The 25,278-nt window shown below is 40.3% G+C and overlaps 2 protein-coding genes across 3 annotated transcripts; one reads left to right on the top strand and one right to left on the bottom strand.

The window, feature by feature from the left end:
- Positions 1-800: 800 nt before the first annotated feature.
- Positions 801-18,543, top strand: LOC135585806 (uncharacterized). 2 transcript variants are annotated; one of them, XM_065173957.1, is made up of 23 exons: positions 801-1,045; positions 1,115-1,451; positions 2,098-2,166; positions 2,269-2,406; positions 2,514-2,631; positions 4,233-4,315; positions 4,517-4,612; positions 5,498-5,666; positions 5,745-5,887; positions 5,960-6,046; positions 6,174-6,359; positions 7,906-8,073; positions 9,084-9,204; positions 9,281-9,350; positions 9,573-9,657; positions 9,747-9,867; positions 13,477-13,670; positions 13,755-13,863; positions 14,593-14,748; positions 16,692-16,794; positions 16,883-17,056; positions 17,943-18,088; positions 18,240-18,543. In XM_065173957.1, exons 1-23 carry the CDS (start codon positions 834-836, stop codon positions 18,431-18,433), a joined length of 3,279 nt encoding a protein of 1,092 aa, XP_065030029.1. In that variant the 5' UTR covers positions 801-833; the 3' UTR covers positions 18,434-18,543. The 2 variants fall into 2 exon arrangements, with proteins under 2 accessions (XP_065030029.1, XP_065030030.1); XM_065173958.1 differs by lacking the exons at positions 16,692-16,794; positions 16,883-17,056; positions 17,943-18,088; positions 18,240-18,543 and adding an exon at positions 15,115-15,258.
- A 190-nt stretch (positions 18,544-18,733) lies between these two features.
- Positions 18,734-25,101, bottom strand: LOC103970540 (uncharacterized). Its single transcript, XM_009384345.3, has 7 exons — positions 24,065-25,101; positions 23,806-23,964; positions 22,526-23,726; positions 21,046-21,493; positions 20,332-20,962; positions 20,097-20,255; positions 18,734-20,017 (listed from the first exon to the last, which is right to left on the bottom strand). Exons 1-7 carry the CDS (start codon positions 24,957-24,959, stop codon positions 18,852-18,854), a joined length of 4,659 nt encoding a protein of 1,552 aa, XP_009382620.3. The 5' UTR covers positions 24,960-25,101; the 3' UTR covers positions 18,734-18,851.
- Between the last annotated feature and the right edge of the window lie 177 nt (positions 25,102-25,278).

Genomic DNA, 25,278 nt, shown 5'->3' with positions numbered 1-25,278 from the left:
TAAAATCGTTATAAATAAAAAAATATTAAAATTATTTTTTATTCATCAATTTTATATCAATTCAACACATGATATCACGTGTTATGTTTTCCATCAATAGACTGACGATGTTAGAATAAATAAAATTTTTATTTTTTTTAGAATAATAAAAAACTCAATATAAAATTTTTAATTATAAAAAAAAGTAATATGTAATTAGACTTCTATAACCATCCCTAATGACTATAGAATAGTTGTTTTCTATATATATATTGCTAAAATGCGCACTTAATTGGCACTGACCGAACTCGATGTACGAGTCACAATTAGTCGCGATCAACTGAACCGATGTACCGAAACCCTAAACAGTTTCATCAACTTTCTACGATAGGAATCACGAGAGTTCTCAATCGATGTTATTTGGAACATTGTGCATGACGGTACAAAAGTTGCAGGTCTGTTCTTCAAGTTTGCACGGAGAAGACAACCTCTGCTGTACTGCGTGACTTGCACGCTGATAACTTATCTTCCTTTTTGGCTTATCAATCACAAATTGCCACAAGTTTTCGTAACTTGCAGGCCTGTTCTTCAAGTACGCTCCCAGAAGGCCAAGACGATCTCCGTGCTGTCTCCCTGGACGGCAAATCGTGACCGACACGGCACCGAGGAGTTGCAACTCTCGAGCTCGCTCGAGTTCCAATTCCACGTGACCCTTCCCAAGTCGTTTCGGAGGCTTGACGGTTTCCGCACTAGCCACGTCACGTGCGTCCTATCCGCTCTCCATTTAAATACTCCCCCTTGCGACAGTCGGATGACCGCAATTGGTTGAGTAAGCCCACCGGCTAACTAATTGAATGCAGTGTGTGTGTGTGAGAGAGAGAGAGAGAGAGAGAGAGAGAGAGAGAGAGGAGAGGAGAAAGAAAAGAGAAGTGGAATCGGATACCATGACATCCTATATAGTCGACACTAGCATTCTTTTCGCCCGTCAGCGGGCCATTTTATCATTGGTAAATAAGAAGACTGCCGAGGGTTGCATCGCTTCGTCTTCATCGCGTTCCTCAACAAGGTGCGTTCCGTCCTCCCTTCTGGATGTTTTCGCCAAGAAATTGGAACGAGTCGGTGGAAACCGTTGCAGGTGCGGGTCGAGGAGGAGGAGCATCGTCGAGTGCTCGAGCTCGGGCTGGAGCTGGAGCTGGAGCTGGATCTGGAGAGGTGGGCGATCGGATAAGCCGACGATGGACCAAGGAAAGGGTTCCGAGGGAAATGGTGCGGCCGGGGCGATGGTCTTCGAGCCGATTCTCGAGGAGGGGGTCTTTCGGTTCGATTGCTCCGAGACCGACAGAGCTGCGGCGTTTCCTAGCCTCTCCTTCGCGGATCCTAATGTCAGGGAGGCTCCGATCAAGGTTCGTCGGGTCCCCGAGTACGTCCCCGCCTTCGAGCGTCGTCGTGGCCAGCAGATGGTCACGATCCAGGTTCGCCGTAACATTTACTTCCTTGATCGATGCTTCATTATTCCCCTCGACGTTTTCTCCCGAGGCCATCATCTATTTTGAATGGGATGCCGTTCTGTATAACCTGAAGTCTGTTAGGGATCACGAGAATCTGCAACCTTGGTAGTAAAACGACAAAGTGTGTTGTTCACGAAGATTGTTATGGTGTTAAACGTTCCAAGTTTGCTTACGGAAATATAGGGCAGTGCATAAGACGCCTAAAAAGAACCCAAGTAAACACTCTAGACAGCGAAAAATGGAACATGATCATGAAAAGTGGTGCATTATAGATTTAATACGTGGTTGACAGTATGCACTTTGGCTTCTTAAGTGGGTGTGGACGCAATTATCAGTCTAATGATGGTGTATCTGCAATGGTGACGGAACAATTTGTTAATTCTTAGAAAATTACCATGTTTCTATGAAAGACAGGGTATTATTGGGAATCATGTTTTTCCCTATCACATGTAAGGATATCTCTCTCTCTCTCTCTCTCTCTCTCTAAAAGCTCTGGTAACTTTGTATATGTTGTGATCATGTGAATATTCTGTTTCTACTTGATATTGCAAGTGTAGTTTCTGTTTGATTCCCGATAATACCCTGTCTTTCTTACTTTATATTATCACAGTTTCCTTCTGGGACATCCTTTTATGGAACCGGAGAAGTCAGTGGGCGGCTTGAACGGACAGGAAATCGGGTATTTTCTTGATCAGTTACCAGATTTTTACATGGAACTTGGATTTTTCCCAGATTTTCTTAATTAGTTCTGTTGGAAATTAACTCTCTAATTTCATCCCAGATTTTTACATGGAATACGGATGCATGGGGTTATGGTCCAGGAACAACATCATTGTACCAATCTCACCCTTGGGTTCTAGCCGTTCTTCCAGATGGAAAGGCACTTGGTGTTCTTGCTGACACAACTCGGCTTTGCGAGGTCGACCAATTCTTTTTCTTTTTCTTTTTATAATAGATCTTTTAAATTTCAGTTATTGATTAGTTGCATAATTTTACTAATGTAATTGTCAAATGTTTCTTCGACAGATTGATTTAAGGAATGCCTCTACTGTGAAGTTTGTGTCAGATGCAGTTTATCCCATAATTACATTTGGTTCATTTGATTCACCCACTGAAGTCCTGATGTCCCTTTCTCATGCAATTGGTTATTTTCTGTCCACTGTTTTCTGTGCTTCCTATTGATTAGTTGCAATGTTTGTCATGTGCTGCTCCTTACTTTGGCTTAATTGAATACCAAAGTTACCATGTCTCAATTCAGATATCTCAAGTTATCATTACTTTTACCTTACTCTTACAGGACAATTGAGTTACAATAAGCTACACCAACCTTTCTAGTTCTTTTGTACTTCTTTAAATGTTTCTAAATGTAGTCATTAATTCCACACTCTACATCATGATTTACATTTGTTGAACATTATTTTGTGAGGATCATGTGAACCTTCTATGATTATATATGATGTTGTCAGCTAGGGCATGACTTCTTTAAGACTCAACAGGGGTGCATGAAATCATTGGATCCGATATGTTGTCAGGTTGATATCAGCCATTCAGCAATTGATTTCGTCTCTTGTATAAATTAATACCAGGTGTAAAAGTGGCTTACAGTAATACATAAAGAATTTGTAACAAGATTTGTCCCAGTGTTTCAAACTAATGCGCTACTTCTACTAAAGTTCATCTAGATTTTTTATGAATGGAGAAGAAGGTAGATCAGTGGAGGTGAGCTTTTTATTTTTAGAAGCTGCATTGTGAGTCAAAAAGCGATATCATCTTTAAAGATCACCGACCAATGAACCGACGAAGGAAGAGGAAATACACTTGGTTAATACAAGGTGATTAAGTTCTAGATCAAAAGGAATATCTTATAGTAAATATACTATATTTATTGTGGTTTGGAGTTACAAAGAGTTTGTGGATTTTCAGACATTCTGATCCAGATGGATAGTAATGTGCCTAAATGAACCACATTCTAGTCTTGAAAAGGAGTGTTGTTTTGTACTTAGTGTGTGCACGATTTAATATTGAACAAAAAAAAAATTCCAGCAATAATTTTGCCAGTATTATGTAGGTATGGTACAGAGTCAAATTTAGTTGTGTACCTGACTGCCCAAAGCAAAAAAAAAGTAAATAAATAAAATAAATAAAAGAAGTCTTCCATTCCTTCCCAGTCCTAAAGTGAATCCTTCTCTTCTGTCTCCTCTTCCTCTCCTACTCCTCCGGCATTCCTCTTCTTCTCTTTTCTCCTTCTATTCGTACTTTACTGTCACCAATCAGTTGTTTTCTTAGCTGATACGAGCTTGAAAATGGATGTCTGGGCAAAATATTGAAAGGGGCTGAGGCGACTAAATCAGCCAGAAAATAAACAAAGTTGGACTGGTCCATGTGGAGCATGGAAACTAGCTTGGCTACTTGGGGTTTTTTGTTGAACTCCATGTTTGTTCTTAAAACAAAATTTAACAGGGCAAGTGTCTGTCACAATTTTTCAGTCAGATTAGCTGATCTCTTCTAAATCTGATAACTATTAATTGAAGTTCATGCTCCAGGTTTCTAAAACACTATTTTGATTTTCTTGATGTGATTGATTATTATAGTTTAGTGCTTAACATCTTTACAAGTTAACAAAAAATTAGTTATGCTCAAGTTAACAAGATTTTCTGAAGAAGCAGAAAATATAACTTGTCAGTTCTTATTATGACTTGCAAGTGACAATTGGGTTCAAAATAACGTTTTTCTACTCAAATGTAGGAACTGTTTTTATGCCTCCGAAATGGTCGCTTGGTTATCATCAATGTCGTTGGAGCTATGAATCTGATGTAAAAGTTTTGGAGGTAGACCACTTTATAGTTTGTAAATTACTCTTACATTTGCGCCTTTTGGTTAATTGCTTTTTGCTAGTGAATTCACAGGTGTTGTGCTTTTGACTGAAAATTATTCTTTATTTTGTTGAGTATTTTAACAAGCATAAGTTTACGAGCTAACAAGCAGTATTATTTACTTGTGACTCTTACATTTGGTTGTTCCTGGGACAGATTGCTAGAACATTTCGAGAGAAAGGCATACCTTGTGATGTTATATGGATGGACATTGACTACATGGATGGTTTCCGGTGTTTTACTTTTGACAAAGTAAGCACTTTCCTGCTGGACCTGGATTTATTGTGCAGTTTAGCTTTTGCAATTGGATGGGCCTGTAGCTACTTTCTTGACAGTTTTTATTTGTAAGATGCTTCTGGTGATGTGGCTTTCTCAAAGTGTACGAACCAATTTGTGGGTTGCACACATCAAGTTTGTGAAAGAGTCGCATCACCGTTAAAGTTTTAGCAGTCTTCAGTCGTACTAAATAGCAGTGCCCCTACAAGCAACAACTTTCTGCTCACAAGCAGTTCCCTACAAACAACAACTGTCAGCTAACGAGCTGTTCCTTATGGGTCACAGTGGTAAATTCCAGCTAATGAAAGTTTGATTCCATCAATAGCTTAAAGTACAATTTCTAAAATATATAAAGGTTCATAAAACCACACCTCAACTATGTGTATCGATTACAGATCCATCTAACCATTTTCTATGTATTCAACAAACATCTTGTCTTCCTATGGACCAAAGTCATGTGCAAATAAACTTCCTACAATAAGGATACAACAAGTTGCAAACATATTTATAGCATGTGTCACTCTCATATATTGACTAGAAGAAAATGCGTTGTGACCTTGTCCAATGGGAGAAATTAACTAAACATAGATGTAATATACACAGTCCAAAATGCTTAAGTCTAGGGTGATAAAACAATAGAACAATCTAGCCCTGTAAACAAACTCTATTCTTCCCCCACTTCCAATGTTGGACTAAATCTATGTTCACATACCATCTTAAAGAAAAAGTTCTCTTGTTCTCTTTATGCCATATCGTATAATATATTGGCAGTTTGATGTTAAATTCGTTGATGTGAATTTGATGCTGGTAATCTCCTGGTTTTCCTAAAAACATTTAAACGATATCTCTTCATGTTTCCAGGAACGCTTCTCTGATCCTAAATCTATGGTGAATGATCTTCATGCAAGTGGTTTCAACGCTATCTGGATGTTAGATCCTGGAATCAAAAGCGAAGAAGGCTATTTTGTCTATGAAAGTGGTTCTGAAAATGATGCCTGGATTAAAAAGGCAGATGGAAAGCCTTTTGTTGGTAAGGTTGTTGATCCATTTAAGTTCTGATGAAATTCTGAGAATTGCTGATCATATTCATTTTCTGTTGCCACCTAAGGGGAGGTGTGGCCTGGGCCTTGTGTTTTCCCTGATTTCACACAACAAAGCACACGTTTGTGGTGGGCTGAGTTGGTAAAGGATTTTATATCTAATGGAGTTGATGGGATTTGGAATGATATGAATGAGCCTGCTGTTTTCAAAGTAAGATTTTAAAAAATAAATTCTATTAATTTTGTGGATTCCAAAGTTGCTAATGGCATGCCCAATTTGCAGACTGTAACAAAAACAATGCCAAAGAGCAACATACACAGAGGAGATGCTAATTTTGGTGGCTGCCAAAATCACTCTCATTATCACAATGTAATTTCTAAAATAGCATTTTGCCTGCCTTCTTTTTTGTATTGTATGGAGAAACTATCGGTTCTTTATCGATGACACTTAATAGTCACGGTTAGGCGTATCAGATCAGATGTATGGTTGCATGCAGGTATATGGCATGTTGATGGCAAGATCAACTTACGAAGGGATGAAAATGGCCAATAGCAATAAAAGGCCATTTGTACTTACGAGAGCTGGATTTATAGGAAGTCAACGTTATGCTGCAACCTGGACAGGTGATAACCTATCAAACTGGGAGCACCTACATATGAGCCTGTCAATGGTGCTTCAATTGGTAGGTTCATATTTTCATATTACACGATTATACTCTCTGAAAGGTTACAAGAATATTGAAATCATGTACTTATGTTGTAGAGTTACAATTATAACAGAACAGCTCAAAATGAGTCTTAGAACATGTATGCTCTAAGGATTAAGTCCAACAGGTTCTTCTCTTTGAATAAGGTGTTTTTTTTTTTCTGAACATTTGGTTTTACTTTGTCCCAGTTTGTTGTCTATGTGCCTGACCACTGCATACATATGCTTTATGATAGGTTACTCAACTCTGATCACATAGGCTTTCTAACTGCTTGGTATGATATAATGCTGTGATGGAGTGAAAAACACAGAAAAACAAAGGAGATCAATATTAGGGTTCGATCAATCTGTGTGAAGAAGTGATCTGGGGTGGAGTTGGTGGTTTTGGTAGTTTTTGAGGACAGAGAATGGGGAATGCAGAAGCTCAATGTTTATATGGATCGAGAGATTTCTGGTCATCAGGGAGATAAAATAAGAGTCACTAGTTGATATAATTATAACTTTGGAAGAGAACTGAAAAATTGTGATGCTTGAGGATGTTGGCACATCTGAGAGTTTCAGGGAACAAGATTCCATATGAAACAAGGGGAGGGGAGAGAGAGTTCTGTTTTTGGAGAGCTTCTGGAATGGTTGTATTGGTTTCTACATTTAACATCCATTTTACTTTTATGTAAGCCAAGGTTTTGTTTGAGCATTAGGTTGAGTGCTGTATACATGACTGATCAAATGAGGTTCCAGCCTTTAATTACTTCAGAACGTAATTACATTGATATTCATTTGGTCCACTTCTATTTTTTTGGCGAACTCTTGCTAGAGTTGTTGGACATTGTAGGCTTGCAGATTTTTTTAATTGAAGCTTTACCTGTTGACCCTCAAAACATTGGACTATACAATGGCTACTCTGCATTTCTGGACATCATGGCCTCCTGCTATCAGTGAAATTTTAGAACCAAAAATATAATCTTTTTGATATGCCAATGTTTTTCTTTAGGCGATTTTGCAAACAGATTTGCTTTTGCTAAAAGCTTTAGATAGTTCATATGAAAGGATATATGCCATATATGCTCAGGTTTTCAATATTTATAGTGCACCAGTTATGATCTTCAATTATTAGAGAGTTTTATGCTATAAAATTGGGTCAGACCAGCTTGTATAGTTAACATATGATCATTCAACTCATTGTATCATTCAGTGACAACCATATAAAATCAGGTGTTCTATGTATGATGCTAAGGAAGAGTTACCAACTTTTTTCCATTTAAAGTAAGTTCTGGTGTATACATTTGTTGAAAATTTCTAATTTTTCTTATCATGCACTCAAATGTTAATAATATATGTTGTTGCAAATTTGCAATATTGTATTAAAGTAGTATCAATTTTGTGGTTCTTCCCCTCTTCTGTGATTCTTGAGTCATGCAAGGGAATGGTTTTGGAAACTATGAAATTTAACTATTAAATTTTGTATAACTCGTCAACATACATTGTAAAATTCATTTATCGTAATTGAATGGTTTCTGCCTCAGGGGCTTAGTGGCCAGCCATTATCAGGACCAGATATTGGTGGATTCGCTGGGAATGCTACTCCGAAACTCTTCGGTCGGTGGATGGGACTTGCTGCACTTTTTCCGTTTTGCCGTGGACACACTGAAAAAGGCACTGCAGACCATGAACCATGGTCTTTTGGAGAAGAGGCATGCTATCTTAACTTCTGGAGAATTTATATAATGATTACCTTATGAAGTGAGCAATATGTTTAACAGTGTCAATGTGGTTTCCAAGATCGTAACAAGTATATTAAGGTTTAACGTGGCATCTCCTATCTTGCATGGCATCAACACCACCTTTGCAAAGAGGCATGATGACTTGCAGTCTTCTTGTTGACATTAGTTTTTCATAAGTCATATTTTAATGGTTTTTCAATCTTTAAGTTTGCGTGATTTTATTTTTGATATGCCAGTTTAGATTTTCTCATTAACTCTAATAATAATATCCAACTAGATTTTCAATCATTATTAACTCTAATAATATCATCCAACTCCATTGCTAAGCCATCATATATAGTCAATTAGGTGCCATTGATTCAACATGATTGATGTGCTATTATTAGGTCATAACCAGGTGCAAGTGTCTTAAGTGGTTGATGATGGGCTAGGGACAATATTGGTGGCATGAAGTCTAAGCTGACTAGCTGACAATACCATTTAGTGTTTTGATAGATAATTCTATGTTGCTTTTAACAAATTGCTGGAGTGTACTATCATGACCCGATCTGAGAAGCCCACTGATCCTCTATGACTTGGAGATACTTGTTCAAAGTTTTTTGCGTTAAATAGTAGTTAATCCTTCTTAAACATTTTAGTGACACTTGATTACATTATTATGAGGCTTATGAACATTGTACGATATTAGTTATTGTCTTTCTCTAACGCTCAAAAGATTGTAGAGGACAGAAATTTTGCAGGCTTCCAATACCAGTCCATAGGCACATTGATTTTTGTATTGTATGAAGTATGCACTACTCTGTACTCTGTAGCCATGAATTGCTTGCTAGGATTTTTAGATTAACTTATCAAGAATTGAAATTGACTTTTGCAAATCTTTTCATTGTATTATGTTACCAATTCACACTTGACATTAGCCGACATCACTTATGTATATCTAAGATGTTCAAACAATTCTAATATTAGTTTCATGTTTATAGTGTGAAGATGTATGCCGCCTTGCATTGCTGAGGCGGTATCGGCTTTTACCTCATATATATACCCTTTTCTATATGGCTCATACTAAGGGTACACTGGTTGCAGCTCCCACATTTTTTGCTGGTACGAACCTATTCTTTAAACAATGTTTAAATTGGATATGGTACATTAGAAGTATTTACTCTGTTGGCACATGCAGATCCAAAAGATCCACAATTGAGAAAAGTTGAGAATTCCTTTTTACTAGGGCCACTGTTAATTTGTGCAAGGTAATTATTACTTGCTATTGTTCAAAGCATTGACTATCCTCTTTTCTTTCTTTTTAAATATTTTGGCACTTTATTTTCCTTAAAAATGGAAACTTTTTTCAGAATTTTTTATGAAATAGTTTTCTTCATATACAAGAATGTAAAATAACAATGCAAGAACATATTCCTTCTGCATCATTGGAGTCATTGCTGAATATATTATTTATGTTTTATGGTCTGCAGCACTGTGCCTGATCAAGGTTCGCATGAATGTTCCACTGTCTTACCAGGAGTCTGGTTGCGTTTTGACTTTGGTGATCCACACCCAGTATGTTTATTTCATTTCAAAATTCTGGTTCACACTGAGGCCGAACTCAATACTTTGCTGATTTCTCTTTTCTGTTCGTCCAAATTTAGGATCTGCCAACTATGTTTTTGCGAGGTGGATCAATAATTCCTGTGGGTCATCCATTACAACATGTTGGTGAAGCAAACCTAACAGATGAGCTATCACTCTTCGTTGCTTTAGATGAAAATGGTACCCATTGATATTGCAGTTAACAACTGATTTTTCAATGGCTTAATCTGGATTGATGTGATCTAAACAAATAAGCTTATTTGTGAGTGAATATTGTGAATTTGACAAGGGCTAGGTGTTGCTATCAAAGACTAGTCAAATGCATTGTTTCTTTTGAGGGAAATGCTACATGAATGAATCTGAGCACTAGAATTTCACCACTGGCATGTAAAAACTGAAAATTAAAGTACTCTCTTTATATCTTATCATACAAGAGCAAGGAGGCATAATCTCATTTGCTTTTTATGGTTAGATTTTAGATTCAAAACGAGCTTTATGGAACATGAGCTGTATGGTATAACATCATATACTTTGAAGTTTGAAGCTCAACATTAGTATAGTATCTACCAACATTTCTGCTTCATCTGGCCTAATGGCTTGCAGAGTGCATGTTCTGACAGAAATTTTCTTCTACACAGGCTAAAACTACAACTTATTGGTGATCAAAGTTCTTATTTTTTTTCGAATGAACACATTTTATTTTATTTTTCATGATACTATTTATTACGACCTTACCTTTCTACTGCATATTCTCTTTGCAACAGGGAGACCCTGGATGTTCAAGACCTACTTGTCAATAGCCTTTTCATCTTCTTGCCCCAGTGTTAATTGTTCTTTGATTATAATGATGACATCATAGATGTTCTTCCCTGTTTTAGTTAATCCTACTAGGGGCCTTTATCTCTAAACATCTCACCCATCTTAATTTGGTGTTAAGCCACAATAGCTGAGATATTGTTTCATTTTAAACCCCAACTAGGGTGCTCTTGACTAAAAAGAGAGGTTAGGTATGCTTTTTAATTTTTTTTTCAAATATTGCAAAATAATGAGTAGGGGTGTTCAAATTGAACCAGAAAATCAAACTGAACTTGAACTGAATTGATTCTGAACTAGTTCATTAATAATTCAGTTTTGAAGGCTATGAATGGTTTTAGTGTGAGAGGGTATTTTTCTTTGGTTCGATTAATCGGTTCAGGGTGAATCAAACCGATTTTAATTAAAAAAATACCAACTCAACCTGAAGGTCCCAAAAACCCTAAAATCCCTTCCCAAACTTCGTGGGTTCATTGCTCCTTCGTCTTTGTGGCTCTTCCTCCTCGTCCCCTTCTTGGCCTTGCTCTCTTGTCTCAAGTGTATCCTTATATTTTTTGTCATCCTTTTAGTTAACAATCCCTTTGTTGATTTGTATAAATTTGTTTGTTGATTTGTACGCATCATTGCATATCTTCAACATCAAGAAAAAAGGACTGCATGTGAAGCAGTTATTCCTCTAGGGCATCTTTCAATAAAAAACTAAAAAACCACTTGTGCATAGGTCCAATTGTTTAAAATATTTAGAATGATATTTATGATATAAACTTCTTGAGAACGTAGGTCCAATTAGATCAAAATTCTGGTTTGAAACCGATTAACCGGTTAATCAAATCGGATTAACCGGTTTTGAACCAGTTTGGTTAGGTAGGTCCGAAATGGTTTTGGTTTGGAGCACCTTGCTTTAACCGAACCGAATCGTTTTTCAGTTTAGTTCAGTTCGACCTTTAATGGTTCCGTTTGAACCTCTTTGAACACTCCTATTAATGAGACATAAGTGATATTTCTTTTTATATGATATATATTTGTTATTTTTTTGTAAGAACAAGTGATCTAATAATTTGCCTATTCACAACATGGACGTGAAGAAATTTATATCGGTATTCCTTTTAGTTCATGTGTTATTTGTTGGATCTACCCATTCACAGCATGAATAAGGCCTTAATTTAGATTGATTTAGGTACAATAAAGGGAATTTTTTTACTTGTTATATTTATAACTTATACAAGAAGCCTTATTTAATTATGAAATCATGGATTGATGCAACTGCAGATTACGTTGCTGAGGTGCATAGACCATACTGCATTATTCCATCTGTGTTATGATATGGGTAACCCTGCCATGTTGAGAATGTACATACAACCTTGTTAATGCAGTTGGCTTATCCATCCTTGCCCTCTGCTATTCCATACTGACCAGTATAAAACTATCTGCCCAAGAATTTTCTGGTACCTGGGCAGGGAAAAACGATTCATAGCTTTATTTGATCTACCCGTTCATATGATGTGGAGGTTTTTAGGTGAATTTGGTTTGAAGTCCAAAACAGGAAGTTTAGTTTTTTTACTCTTTTTCAACCACAAACACATTGAAAACAATGGCAAGAACTCAATTTTCTTAAATAGTTGAGTTAACGAGTACCATGCATGTACAAGATACATGGTGGGGTCCATGACAGTTATGCCACTGACATGCAAAGCTGTACTGTGCATGTACGGGATACATGGGTACCTGTTTCAGTGTATGATCAATAAGATACACAAGATATGATTCTTGATCCCGAGCATACGGGAGGGTATTAGATGCTGATTTGATTATTTACTAAAGCTTGATAGCTTGATAAGGGACTTGATACTTTAAGGGACTCAAAAATTTTAGATCAAAATGCCGGTGACATGGGAGTTAATGAGGATGACAAAGATGCATGGTTGGAGCATCCCATGTTCGATGCGGATGTGGTCGGGACAATCATCTTTAGGGAGGATATCTGACAATTGCAGAGGTTATAAATTTAGTCATTGGTGAGTTGGATCAGTACACCAGCTAACCCAAAGCTCACCTATATTCCTTGGTAAGTGTAATGGCAGTTGATCATCCTTGATATCTTTGCCCTGTGGTTGAAGACAAGTTTTATGATGATGATGGGAACAAGCGTTGTTGGAATGCGGTGGTGGAGATGAAATGAGATTGGACCATTTTCTTAAATTTTGCATTGTGACATGAAGATGATTGATAATTTTTTTCCCCTTATATTGTCTGAAATTTTGCATTTTTTAAAGCTGCATGAAGAGATATAGAAGTGCTTGATGTGCGCTGGTTCCAGTGGAAAAGTTTGTTATGTCCCTCTGTAAGTTTATTGGTCTAGTTGAATTTTCATGGAACAGATTGCCTATTATCAAACACAATGCCTAAGGCTCTTTAGGCTATTAGATACCCCATCCCTATCTTAAAATTGACATAACAAGGAATTTGGCTTTATGTTTTTTTTCTTGTTGATGTCATTTGACTGGTTGTGAGTACTTCCAGGAATGTCCTACATTAAGTGCTCCCTAATTAGCTAAACCTTTGACGTGCTCTTATTTTGTTGTTGTGTCCTCCGTAACCAACAATAAAGTATTGGGGATAACTTGATGATTATTCTTCAAGTTTTCGTCACACATGTTTATTGACTACAACTTGGTATTGTTGTAGTCATAATTCTTAAGATTTTTTGGTTTCTTTCTTCATTAAAAGTATTGCCAACCCTCAGAATATCTTGTTCTTCTATTCTTATGTTTTTTTTGTTTGCTTTTCTTGGTAATAAAATTGCAGTTGTATCAGAAGATAAAGTGCAGTTTTATATCTTAGGTTCTTTCTAGTCAATATCTCTTCAGATTATCTATATGTTTACTCGCCTGCATCTAATCATGTGTGCTGCATATGCAACTAATAAATTCATTGAAATCATTATGATGAACCTATAGCCCTAGTCTGTTTCTACAGGTAAAGCTGCAGGTGTTCTTTATGAAGACGATGGTGATGGCTATGGGTACACTCAAGGGGATTATCTCTTGACATATTATACTGCAGAAATTGATTCTTCAGTTCTGACAGTAAAAGTACTTAAATCTGAAGGGTCATGGAAGAGGCCACAGCGTGCTCTTCAAGTAAAATTGTTGCTGGGAGGGGGTGTCATGGTAAATTTTCTGGCACAATTTATGCAAATGACCTGTAACTCCTGAATTCTATGAGGTGTTGATGGATTTTTGGTTTGAAAACAGATAGATGCACGGGGTGTTGATGGAGAGGAACTGCACTTGAAAATCCCTTCAAAATCTGAAGTATCTAAATTGGTAGCAGCAAGTGAAAATAAGTACAACAAACACATGGGTAACATCCTTTCTCTGAAAAGTGCACCAAATAGTTTAACATGTTTCTCTCAATTATTTGATATACAAGGGGAACTTTGGTGAGAAAAAAAAAAAACAGTGGTTTAATGAATGTAAACATTAGACCATGCATAGGCAGGAGCTGTCATTTGATGGGCCACTCTTTTAGTTGTGTTGTTAACATTTTCTAGGTAAATCAAGTTCTTTTGATAAAAGTTGTCCTTTCTTCGTGTAACATGTAACTTACTTTTGGAACATCCTCATTGACTGGAAAAGTTTGTGAAAATTGCTAATGATGTGTTGGGATTTGATCCTGTTCAATAAATTTTCCTATGCAATCTTAAGTCCTCGGGAACTTTTGAGAATTTGCTTTTGGTTGCATGATCTTAGATTTGAACCAGTAGTGATGGTTGAGGAGTTGCTATGTTTTAGGGTGATCATGATTTGCCTAGCCTTTTTGAGGAACTTAGAAGTTTGAACCATATATAGAAAATTGATGCCATGTTGTTAGAAGATCAGATATACGTCAGATCTTTCATGATGTTGAGTTTCGTTATATAGTGACTCCATATTGATGGAATTTATGACATTTGTTGTTGACATTATATCTGGTGATTTCATGTATTACTCTTACTTTCATAGGCATACCAATTCTATTGAAATACATAACAATTTAGATATTTGTGATTGTTGATCAGCATGCACAAGTGATGAACATTGTTTAATGTAGAAAATGCCAAGCATATCCCAGATGTTGATGAGCTTTCTGGACAGAAGGGAATTGAGCTCTCAAAGGTGCCTGTAGAGCTGAAGAGTGGTGACTGGGAACTTAAGGTGGTGCCATGGATTGGTGGTCGGATTATTTCTATGATGCATCATCCTTCTGGTAATTATTGACATTACCTATACATTTGTGCTTGTTAAATAATGAATGCTGTTTTATTGCTTTTGGGCATGATAACTCCTCTTGTTGGCCATCTGAATGTAGTGCAATGTTTTGTTCTTTCTGTAAGCATCTAGGAGATTTTTATATCTTTCTTTGCAATATGTGAAACGTTAGCTTGGAGATTAATCTATGTGAACTTAAATATACTTAAATATGTGTACTTAAATAACTAGATCTGAGACTTTGATCAGGTAGGTTTTGAGTCATAAATTGTCTTTTATTTTCTTATAATAATTCTTGTTGTATTTTTTTTCATTTCTAAGGATGCATAAGTTTTTTTAAGTTCTAAACAGTGCAATTAGGCAGGTTTATTCACCGGTTATAATTCTGTGGAGCTGGTTGTCGCTTGCCTTATCTGGTTAAGGAAACATTGTCTCCAATTTGCACAAGAGTAAGGATATAATATCATATTCTTTCAGTTATTTAAATGTTAATTACAGTTTTAAAGGAGCTGGGTGTACATATCGAAGGATAAGTTACTGCAAAAGAAAAATCAGTTGCAAGATGGGATTTTCAAGGAAAGTAATGGCAACTGGCCTATCTTCTTTCTAATTTTCTTTTAGTTTCCTATCATTATTCCCTCTTTTTGTTTATGTTCTTTTGAGTTTTCATCATCACTTTTCCTATGTATCTCATGTTCTTTAATAGGAAAAAAACAAGAAAATATATGTTGCTTTCCTTATGTGTCACTCCATTTTTTCTCTCCCACTGTACATCAATCATCATGACAAGTGCTATTTAATTAAGAAAGTGTGAAATCATCTCTGACTTGGCATACTCAACAACAGATGAAGCAATCACAAAATGTGGTTGTTGTTTTATTGTTTTTTTAAAGTTGCAGACCAATCAAATAGCTGCACAAACTACAAAGTAGATAAAGCTTTTTAGTTTGCTAGACCTTTTAAATATTTCCTACAATTCTGAATATAGTTATTTTTCTCTCACTTTGAATGCTGGTTTGTGAATCTTTTTTTGTTATCAGGAATCTGCAGAGTTATCTTTAGCACTTATATTTGTAAGTGTCGTAATGCACTGTTGTTCTTGTTGGATACCTGTTCTAATACTAACGATTGTTTTTTTTTATTTTTGGATGAAGAGTACTAATGGATATTGTACGTACACTAGATATTGCTTTTCTGCATTTACTTATTCTACGATTTAAGCATTTTCATAATTTTCTTTTATTTTGGCATCTATGTCTGTGTCTTAAGGTCATATGCTAATTCTATCAGTCTAAGATGATTCACAATTATTGAGGTTGCTAAAGATCAATCTTGCTAACTAGTGAGAACTCTTGGTTCATCCTGATAACCAAAGTTTTTCTTAATTTGTTATGAGTGTTTTAGTTTAACCATGATTGGACTGTTCTCTTTCACTTTAGTTGATGGTCATGACTTTTATGTGTATCTGCGAATTATTTATGGGAAAGAAATAATTGCTTTAGTAGCATTGTCATGTCTTTAGCAGTCTTCCATGCATGTCATGTATTTGCCACATGGGTCGAAGCCTGTCAGGGCTTTAAAGTCATCAGAAGATGCTTGAATACCCCAGTTCATAAAATCAATAGATTTTTTGTGATAGGCTAGCAAAGCCAGTGCTATCCTAGCAAGAATACCCGATATGTCATGTTTCTAGCTTATTCATTAACCTCAAGAATACATGGTCAGCAGGCATCCTAATAAACACTACATTGTGCCTGATTTCTGAGGCATATACTTTTAGAAACTTAAAGCAAAAGTGAAATTCTTAAACTTACAAAAGTAAATCTGGTATGGTATGTAAATTTCCAGGGTTTACATGTCAATTTCCTGAACAGATATTTTATGAAGTAGATACTTAAAAAGGATAACTGAGCATGTTTCTTCTTCGATGGTTTCTTGTAGGTACACAGTGGCTGCACAGCAGAATTGAAATTAATGGATACGAAGAATATAGTGGTACTGAGTATCGGTCTGCTGGATGCTCAGAGGAATATAAAGTTGTCAGGTTGAATTATATTACCTGTATGAATTTCTTCTGAAGACCATTCTTTTACAGGAGTGTTGAAACTGACAGAAGTGTCATTCTTTTACAGGAGGAATCTTGAGCAAGCAAGAGAGGAGGAATCACTTTGCATGGAAGGGGATATTGGTGGTGGATTAGTTTTCCAACGCCAGATATCCATTTTTAAAGAGGACCCCAAGGTTTTACGAATTGATTCTAGCATCATTGCACGCAGTGTTGGAGCTGGTTCTGGTGGATTTTCAAGGTAGTGTTTTCCTAACCATTTTGATCATGATTAGCAGTGCTCAAAGTTAAATGTATGAAAAAGTATTATTTTTGTTTTTCTTCTGTTATTGAAACTTAATGTTGATAGGATGATATTAGCATTGCTAGACTACACCTTGGTTGGTAACATGATGGTGGCTATTGAATCTGAGGAGACACCTTGGTCGGTATGGCACTGAGTACGGTCAATTGGTCTAGACTGCGATCCTGTTGTTAGCATCTAGTGCACATAGTCTTGAAGTAATACATACACACACACGCACATAGCATCGACTAATATATATAGTCCATAATCATATATATATGGAGTAAAAAAATTAAAATAACATGATTTGAACATTACCAACTGCATCTCTTTATACTATAACCTATAGGACAACTTCTACCTGACATTCAGAAAAAGCATATTGGCCTCAAACTGGAAAGTGAGTGCTTCAAGGTTCATGATTGGCTCAGAGTTCAAACTGAGTTGATATAATAGTAAGTATTAAGAAAGATGTGTGTTTAAGTTTGCGCTAAGGAAGTACTAGCTTAGACAATTTATTTGAGTATGGACCAAACTGCTGATAGTAGCGTTTAATGACTGGTTCGTCTGATCTGGCTTTTTAACATGTATTTAAGCTGCAAACTAGCCTTTTGTTAAGCCGTTTTTGAATTTCATGTAGAGATTTGAAACCAGCATTTGGAGGAAGATTTCCTGTTGTTTGATGTAAAATTGTGAAATCCTTTATGAAGCTTTTCTGTTGTGCTGTGGTCCCTATTCAACCAATTGCAGATGCAAAAGTGCTTTGGATGTGTTAGGAACGTAATGTGTTTTAAACCAATTTAGTTTTGCAAATGGCTGAACAAATGGTTCTTTATCGAAGGTTGGTTTGCTTGAGGGCTCACCCAACGTTCACCCTTTTGCACCCAACTGAAGTTCTTGTTGCATTCGATTCGGTTGATGGCTTGAAGCATGAAATTTTCCATGAATCTGGAGAACTATCATTTGAGGGAGATCACCGTCCTAATGGTAATAATTTCCTACTTGCAAACTATAATTTCTTTGTTTCCTATATTGTTGTCCGTGTTCTACACTTTGAATTGTTGCTTAAACTTTAAAATTTGATGTTATTTTCTCTTATTGTATTAATATAATGACCTTTCGACTTTATTTTACCCAGGTGAGTGGATGCTGGTTGACAGACGTGCAGGAGTAGCCTTAGTTAACCGTTTTGATCTTCATCAGGTAAAGAAATGTCTGGTGCATTGGGGGACTGGTACTGTCAACTTAGAGTTGTGGTCTGAGGAGAGACCAGTTTCCGTGGACACTCCTTTGAGAATTTGCCATGAATATGAGGTGAGGCAAGTTGCATGATTGCCAATCTTATCAGTTTTTTTTCCTTCCATTGATACAATACAGAAGCAGATCTTAATGTTATGCAATATTTTACTAAGTTTTGAGAATAATAGGAGTTTTTGCTTTTCTGCTGCCCCTGTGGATGATTCAAATGTTGGGCAGTATAATTGCTTGTCCTTTTGATCCCAGCATAATGAACTGCTTGTTTGTGGTTGAATTTTGTCTATGTTCAAATGACAGAATCAACCATTCAAAAATTTTCAGTCTAAAATTAGTCAAGTTGGTTTTTTTTTTCTTCTCTGTTAGCTGAAGATTTTCAAGGGATAATAGAAATTCATGGATGCAATGTAGTTACAGATCAAAATCTGATGACAAGTACTCTTTTAAGTAATGGCCCAAATTGCAATTTGGGCCTCCACAATTTGGGCAAATCACACTACCGTCCCGTTAAAGATGCTGACTCACTGAAAACTCCAGACGATCCATTCTCTTCTTCGGTGCCGCCGCCACCGAACTCCCAAGGCACGCCGAGAGACCGCCCTTTCTTACGTCTCTCCCGTGCTGAATGTTGCATCAAGAGCCTTCCGAGCGCGTTGAGCTCGACCGTCACCTCCTTCATCGTGGGCCTGTCTTCCCCTCTCAAGTTCAAGCATCTTCTAGCCAGCTGCGCAGCCGCATGCAGCTGCCTCTCGCCTGCCTCCTCCACCGTTCGACGGTCCACCACGCTAAGGAGCCTCTTCTCTTCCAACAACGTAACAAAACGGAAGGCCAGATTTCTCTCTTCTTCCGGCCTCCCAGGTGATATGGGCTTCTCTCGCATCAACAGCTCCATCAGAACCACACCAAAGCTGTACACATCGCTCTTCTCCGTCAATATGCTCGTCCGGAAGTACTCCGGGTCGAGGTACCCGAGGGTCCCCTGCACCAACGTCGTCAGATGAGTCTGGTCGTAGGGGATCAACCTTGACGCTCCAAAGTCCGACACCTTTGCCGTGTAATCCTCGTCCAAAAGTATGTTCGCTGACTTGACGTCCCTGTGAATGATAGGTTTCGCCGACGCCGAGTGCAAGTACGCAAGTGCTCCTGCCGTTTCCACGGCGATCCTCAACCGGTTCTCCCACGACATCGGAACCCTGGAGCCATGGACGTGATGCGAGAGGGTTCCGTTGGATATGTACTCGTACACCAGCAGCGGCACCTGTGTCTCCAAACAGCAACCCAGGAGCTTGACGACGTTCTTGTGGTTGATCTGGGAAAGGATGACTACCTCGTTGATGAACTGCTCGATTTGGCTTTGGTCGACCAGTTTGGACTTCTTGATCGCCACCACTCTTCCGTCGGATAGGACCCCTCTGTACACCGTACCGTATCCCCCGTGCCCGAGGACTCGAGTCTCGTTGAAGTTCTCGGTTGCGCTCTCCAGCTCTTCCGAGCTAAATATCCTGGCCGCTGCCTGCCGCGACGATATCTGTTGCTGCAACAGCAATCCTCCATTCTGCAGGAAGTACTTCTGCTTCAGCTTCCTCGTCTTCCTTCTCTTCACACCCCAGTAAGCGCAGACGCCCACGAGGAGCAGCATGACCAAGAGAGCCAGACCCAGACCTGCACCGGCATGACCATCAGAGATTGAGTAGATCTATGGACTAACTAATCAATTTGATGGCGGCAGGGAAGAGCTTGCCTAGTCCAATCTCCAGAAGCGCAACTTTTCTGCAGCCACTGCCCTGTTTTCTACCGTCGCCGCTGGATCCTGGTGGGCAAATGCAATCAAAATCTCCTTCTTTGTTGATACACCTCCACACGCAGTTGTTCATCCTTGGATCTATACACTCATCGATGTCTGCAAGCGCGTGCAGATACAGCATGAATGAGTTGCGGAACAGAGCTAATTGGGTTCAAGATGCATGAATTCATACCTCGGCATCCACCGGAAACATAAGGGTTCCCGGCGTAGCCCTGGGAGCAGTTGCAGCGGTATCCGATGCCGTTGCCCGAGTTGTAGCACCGGCTGTGCTCATCCACGCAAGCGTAGTCCGGGGGTTTCCTCCTCTGCACTTCCTCGCACGTTTGGTTGCCGATGGACCACTCCAACACCACCGGCCTGTTGTCATCATTGTCATTCGCCTCGAGGTCCTCGGTGGAGAACTTGAACCAGTCTTTGTCCACGATGAAGGCCTTGCTACATGCTCCCGAGGTGTCTTTCTTGGAGCCGGTCATGGTCCTGATGCTACTGAAGTTCAACTTGAGACTCTTGAGGCCCCTGGGCACGGAAGCCTGGCAGCACCCGACGCCGGAGCAGGAGCCGCTGATGACGCTGTCGCGAGTGGCGCAGAAAGACACGCAACCGCCGGTGTAGTTATGAGGACCGGAGCCTTGGATCATGGCCATGGCGTCGCAACCGATGGCGGTGAACTTGTTCATCGTGTCTGAGTAGGTGAAGGGGGTTCCTTTGAGATCGATAGCAAGACTGAAGGGTACGTCCTCGCCGGTGGTGGTGTTGTAACAGAACCATGTTATGGCTCGTCCCACAATCCTGACATAGCCGCCCTGCGAGTTCATCCAAAAATAACATTGGAATAGATTCAATCGAAAGAGAGTCAGAGAACGAGCGAGAGAGATTGTGTGTGTGCCTCCAAGGATATGTTCAACAACTGGAATTGCAAATTGGCGCCGAAGGACAGCATGGCAGGGTTGCCTTGGGTGTTGTTGCAGGTAATCTCGAACCCTGGACGAAAAGTGCCGGTTCCGTTGATGCCGAAGGGAAAGGGCACGGGAATGTCGTAGCAGTGGGGGCTATCCTTCTGCAACACCGAAGGATTCAGCCGATTACCGGATGCAAGTGGTGGCAGACTGAGCAGCTGGAGGAGAGCGACAAATGTCAAGGGACTCATGCTTCCTCTCCTCGTCTCCCTCATCCTCTCCTCTCTCTCTCTACCATATACCAATTGCCTTCTACTACGCAGCTTCGAGCTCCGAGTAAGACTTGACATGTGAAGTCGTCGGAGTCGTCTTCTGTGTCGCGTTTCTGTAGCTGTCTTCGTCATGTGTTCCAACCAAGCTTGGAAAGTGGTCGACGTTCACAGTCCAAGTACGCTGTGGAGTGGAGTCGAGCACAAACCTCCAATATATATATATATATATATATAGAGAGAGAGAGAGAGAGAGAGAGAGAGAGGAGAGTCTTTTTCGAGACCTCCACCTCATGTATTGGCGTCCACATTACGTTGGTTTTCGTCTGAAGACAAGTCGGAACGCAAAACGGGAATCGCCAGCAACCAAGCTTTTCTTTGTCTCGGCTTGCAGAGTCAATTCTTGCTTTTCATTTCCGTGAACGCCGTGTGGGACAAAGTCATGATCTGCAGAGCATCCTTGATTTGACCTGATGCTCCATGGGAGAAACTACTCTGCTCTCCTTTGAACTGACCTTTTTACTTATTTCTTTTGGTCCTTTCCGTTTTCCTTCTCATTTTCCTTCTTCTTTTCTTCTGTGGAAAGTATTGACACTCCTTACTTTTCATTTGAAATCTCAAATGACATTGAGACCCCAACAAATTTATATATATTCCTCTTTAGATTTGTTGAAAGTATCAAAGAATTTAAGTACTACGATTCTTAATGCTTTATATATATATATATATGTATGTATGTATATATATATAAATGACGAAGATAAGATTAGAGCTCATGATGTTACGATAATTTATCTAACACCTTCAAAGATTTTATAAAATATATTATTTTGAGACTACTAAATAATCTTTTTACCGTCGTATAAAGTATGTAACGAAAAGAAAGAAACTAAATAAAAGTTCCTTAAAAGAATTCAGATGATTTCTCTCCTCAAATTGTTCTTCATTGACTCTGAACAATCGCACATTCTGATTTTCTAATTGATAATTGTAAATTGGTTAAAATAATATTCATATTACAATATGAGAGATTTTATTAAAAATAAGAGAAAATAGTCTAAAAATCGGATTTAAGTTTCAATCGATGTAGAATTGATTGTTTATTTGTCCCCAAAGTACAGTAAAGATGATTGATTCTCTGAGGGGAGAGAGAGAATTATGTCTCCGTGGTTGCAGGATTATGTCTCCGTTCAGCAATCACAGAGGTGGATTTCCTCTGCTTTTGGATGATCCAACGTCGTCTTGCCACAACAGATGCATTTCCGCGTCGTCGTCTCGTCCGACATCGTTCCCGCTTCCATGGGGCGCCAATCTGCGTGAAGAGCCGTCTTCCTCCTCCTGAGGACGCCGCAACTCCGCGTGCCGCTTCATGAGCCTGCTCAGTGCCCTGAGCTCCACCGCCAACTCCTTCATGGTCGGCCTCTCCGACGATTCCAGGGCCACGCAAGTCTTCGCGACCTGAGCTATCGCCAGCAACTGCATCGCCCCGGCCTCCTCCACCAGCCTCGCATCCACCAGATTAAGAAGGTTGTTCTCCTTCAGGTACGTGTAGAAATGTGCCACCAGGTTCCTCGCCGTCTCCGATCTGCAAAACGATATCGGCTTCTCCGAAGTCAGCAGCTCCAGCAGAACCACCCCGAAGCTATACACGTCGCTCTTCTCCGTCAGCTGGCTGGTGTGGAAGTACTCGGGATCCAAGTACCCGAGCGTTCCCTGGACGAGCGTCGTCACATGAGTTTGGTTGAGCGGAACCAATCGGGAAGCCCCGAAATCCGATACCTTCGCCGTGTAATTCTCATCCAAAAGTATGTTGGCGGACTTGACGTCCCGGTGGATGACCGGAGCGGAAGGCTTGCAGTGCAAGAAGGCGAGCGCTCCTGCAGTTTCCGCGGCAATCCTCAGACGGGTCTCCCACGACAGGGGAGGAGCGCCGCCGCTCTCGTGGAGATGTTGGAACAGACTTCCGTTCGACACGAACTCGTAAACCAGCAGCGGGATCTGAGTTTCCAGGCAGCAGCCGAGCAGACGAACCACGTTCCTGTGGCGGATTCTGAAGAGGATCGCCACCTCGTTTATGAAGTGTTCGATCTGGCTCTCGTCCATGAACTTTGACCTCTTGATGGCCACCACCTGCTGATCCGGTAGGACGCCTCTGTACACCGTCCCGTGTCCTCCACGGCCGACCACATTAACCTCGTCGAAGTTGTCGGTCGCCCTTTCCAGTTCCTCGATCGTGAAGATTCTGGCGCTGAACTCCCTCGAAGAGACATGCTGCTGCAGTAACAAGCCTCCGTTCTGCAGGAAGTGCTGTTGCTTGAGCTTGGTGAGCCTTCTCCTCTGCAGTCCGAAGTATACCCAGATGCCTCCTCCTACGATCATGACCAAAAGGGACAGCCCAACTCCTGCACGACAAGGATTTAATGGCGACTCCATTAAACTGCGGAAGGAGGAGTTCAAGGAGATTTGAGTATGACCTACTACCTAAACCAATCTCAAGGAACGTGTCCCTTTGGCAACCGGATCCTCCATGTGTGCCATCTCCACTGCTTCCCGGAGGACAAGGGCAGTGGAAGCTCCCTCGCTTGTTGATGCATTTCCACACGCAAGGGTTCGAGTGTGGGTAGCTACACTCGTCGATATCTGCGAAGCCATCGATCCATACGGTCACCGTTTAGGTTAACACTGGAGGATACTCTGTTACCGGCGATGGCTACTGTTTTCCCCTTGGGAGATGATGTACCTGTGCATCCTTGTGTAGTTGATAGGTATGGGTTCCCGGCGTAGCCTTGAGAGCAGTTGCAGCGGTAGCCTCCGTTTGGGGAGTCGTAGCAGTCGCTGTTGTGCCCGCAAGCGAGTTCCGACTTGTTCCTGTGCTTGACCTCGTCGCACGTCTCGTTCCCTATCGCCCAGTCCAGGACAACCGGCCGCGTCGTGGAACCGGTGATCGTGTTGACGTCTCTCGCAGAGAAGGTGAAGTCGTTCTGGTCGACCAAGAACACCTCGCTGCAGGTACTGTTGTCGACGTGACAGTGGGTGAGGTTCCTGATGCTGCTGTGGCTGGCGTTGAAGCTCTTGAGACCGCGGGGGACGGCGGCCTGACAGCAGCCGATGCCGGAGCAATAGCCGTTCACCATGCTCTGCTGGGTGAACGGGGAGGCGCAGAACGCCACGCATCCCCTGATGTCGTTGTGAGCGTGGGAACCGCCGGGGCCCTGGAAGACGACCATGGCGTCGCAGCCGATCACCGTGTACTTGTTCCTGGTGTCGGAGAAGCTGAAGGGAGTGCCTTCCAGGCTGATCCCGGTGGTTGGGGCTGCAAGTCCCCTGCTACAGTACCCAAAGGCGAGCGGACTGAGCAAGCCGCGCACGTAGCCTTCTTGCACCGATATGTTCAGGAGTTGTAGCTTCTTGGTGCCGATCGACAGAGTGGGAAGGCCGCCGCGGACGTTGCAGTCGATCTCGAAACCGGGGATGAAGGAAGACAGGTTTCGGACGCCGAAAGGGTAGGGAATGTTTGTACAGTTGCTCGCATCCGCCTCGAACACGTTTGGATTAAGATCCGACGACGACGACGATGGCTGCGGCGGCAGGAATAGGAGTAGGAGGAGCAACAGCAACGGCACACGCAAATTCATGGCCAAGCTTCCTGCAACCTCCCTTCTTCCGGTCGTCTTTTTGATCGCAGCGGCGGACCTCGTGACCCAGTTGTGACGGATAAGTAGGGAGAGGCTGGACTTGCATCCCGAGTCAACAAGTGTGTTGACCTGTTACCTCTGCTTCCCCCCTTTTCCTTCCCCACCAATAAATAAATAAATATATATATATATGCAGTGGCAAACTGGCAATGACTTTCATGAGAATTTACCTAATATACAAATATAAAAAATAAGGGAAAAAGGATATATATTATTTACACATCAACGATCAATATTAAAAACATATATGTTGATCAAT

Source organism: Musa acuminata, chromosome BXJ3-11 (assembly GCF_036884655.1).
Source record: "Musa acuminata AAA Group cultivar baxijiao chromosome BXJ3-11, Cavendish_Baxijiao_AAA, whole genome shotgun sequence".
Classification (NCBI taxonomy): domain Eukaryota; kingdom Viridiplantae; phylum Streptophyta; class Magnoliopsida; order Zingiberales; family Musaceae; genus Musa; species Musa acuminata.
This window is presented reverse-complemented; position numbering and strand designations above follow the sequence as displayed.

What these genes read in the sequence shown, in the direction of transcription:
- LOC135585806 (XM_065173957.1), top strand. Translation starts at nt 834, where the DNA reads ATGCAGTGTGTGTGTGTGAGAGAGAGAGAGAGAGAGAGAGAGAGAGAG. An exon ending in ACACAACTCGGCTTTGCGAG is followed by an intron (nt 2,407 to 2,513) that starts GTCGACCAATTC and finishes TTTCTTCGACAG; the next exon opens with ATTGATTTAAGGAATGCCTC. An exon ending in TGTCAATGGTGCTTCAATTG is followed by an intron (nt 6,360 to 7,905) that starts GTAGGTTCATAT and finishes TTTCTGCCTCAG; the next exon opens with GGGCTTAGTGGCCAGCCATT.
- LOC103970540 (XM_009384345.3), bottom strand. Translation starts at nt 24,959, where the DNA reads ATGAATTTGCGTGTGCCGTTGCTGTTGCTCCTCCTACTCCTATTCCTG. An exon ending in AACTACACAAGGATGCACAG is followed by an intron (nt 23,965 to 24,064) that starts GTACATCATCTC and finishes ATGGCTTCGCAG; the next exon opens with ATATCGACGAGTGTAGCTAC. An exon ending in TGTTGAACATATCCTTGGAG is followed by an intron (nt 20,963 to 21,045) that starts GCACACACACAA and finishes ATGAACTCGCAG; the next exon opens with GGCGGCTATGTCAGGATTGT.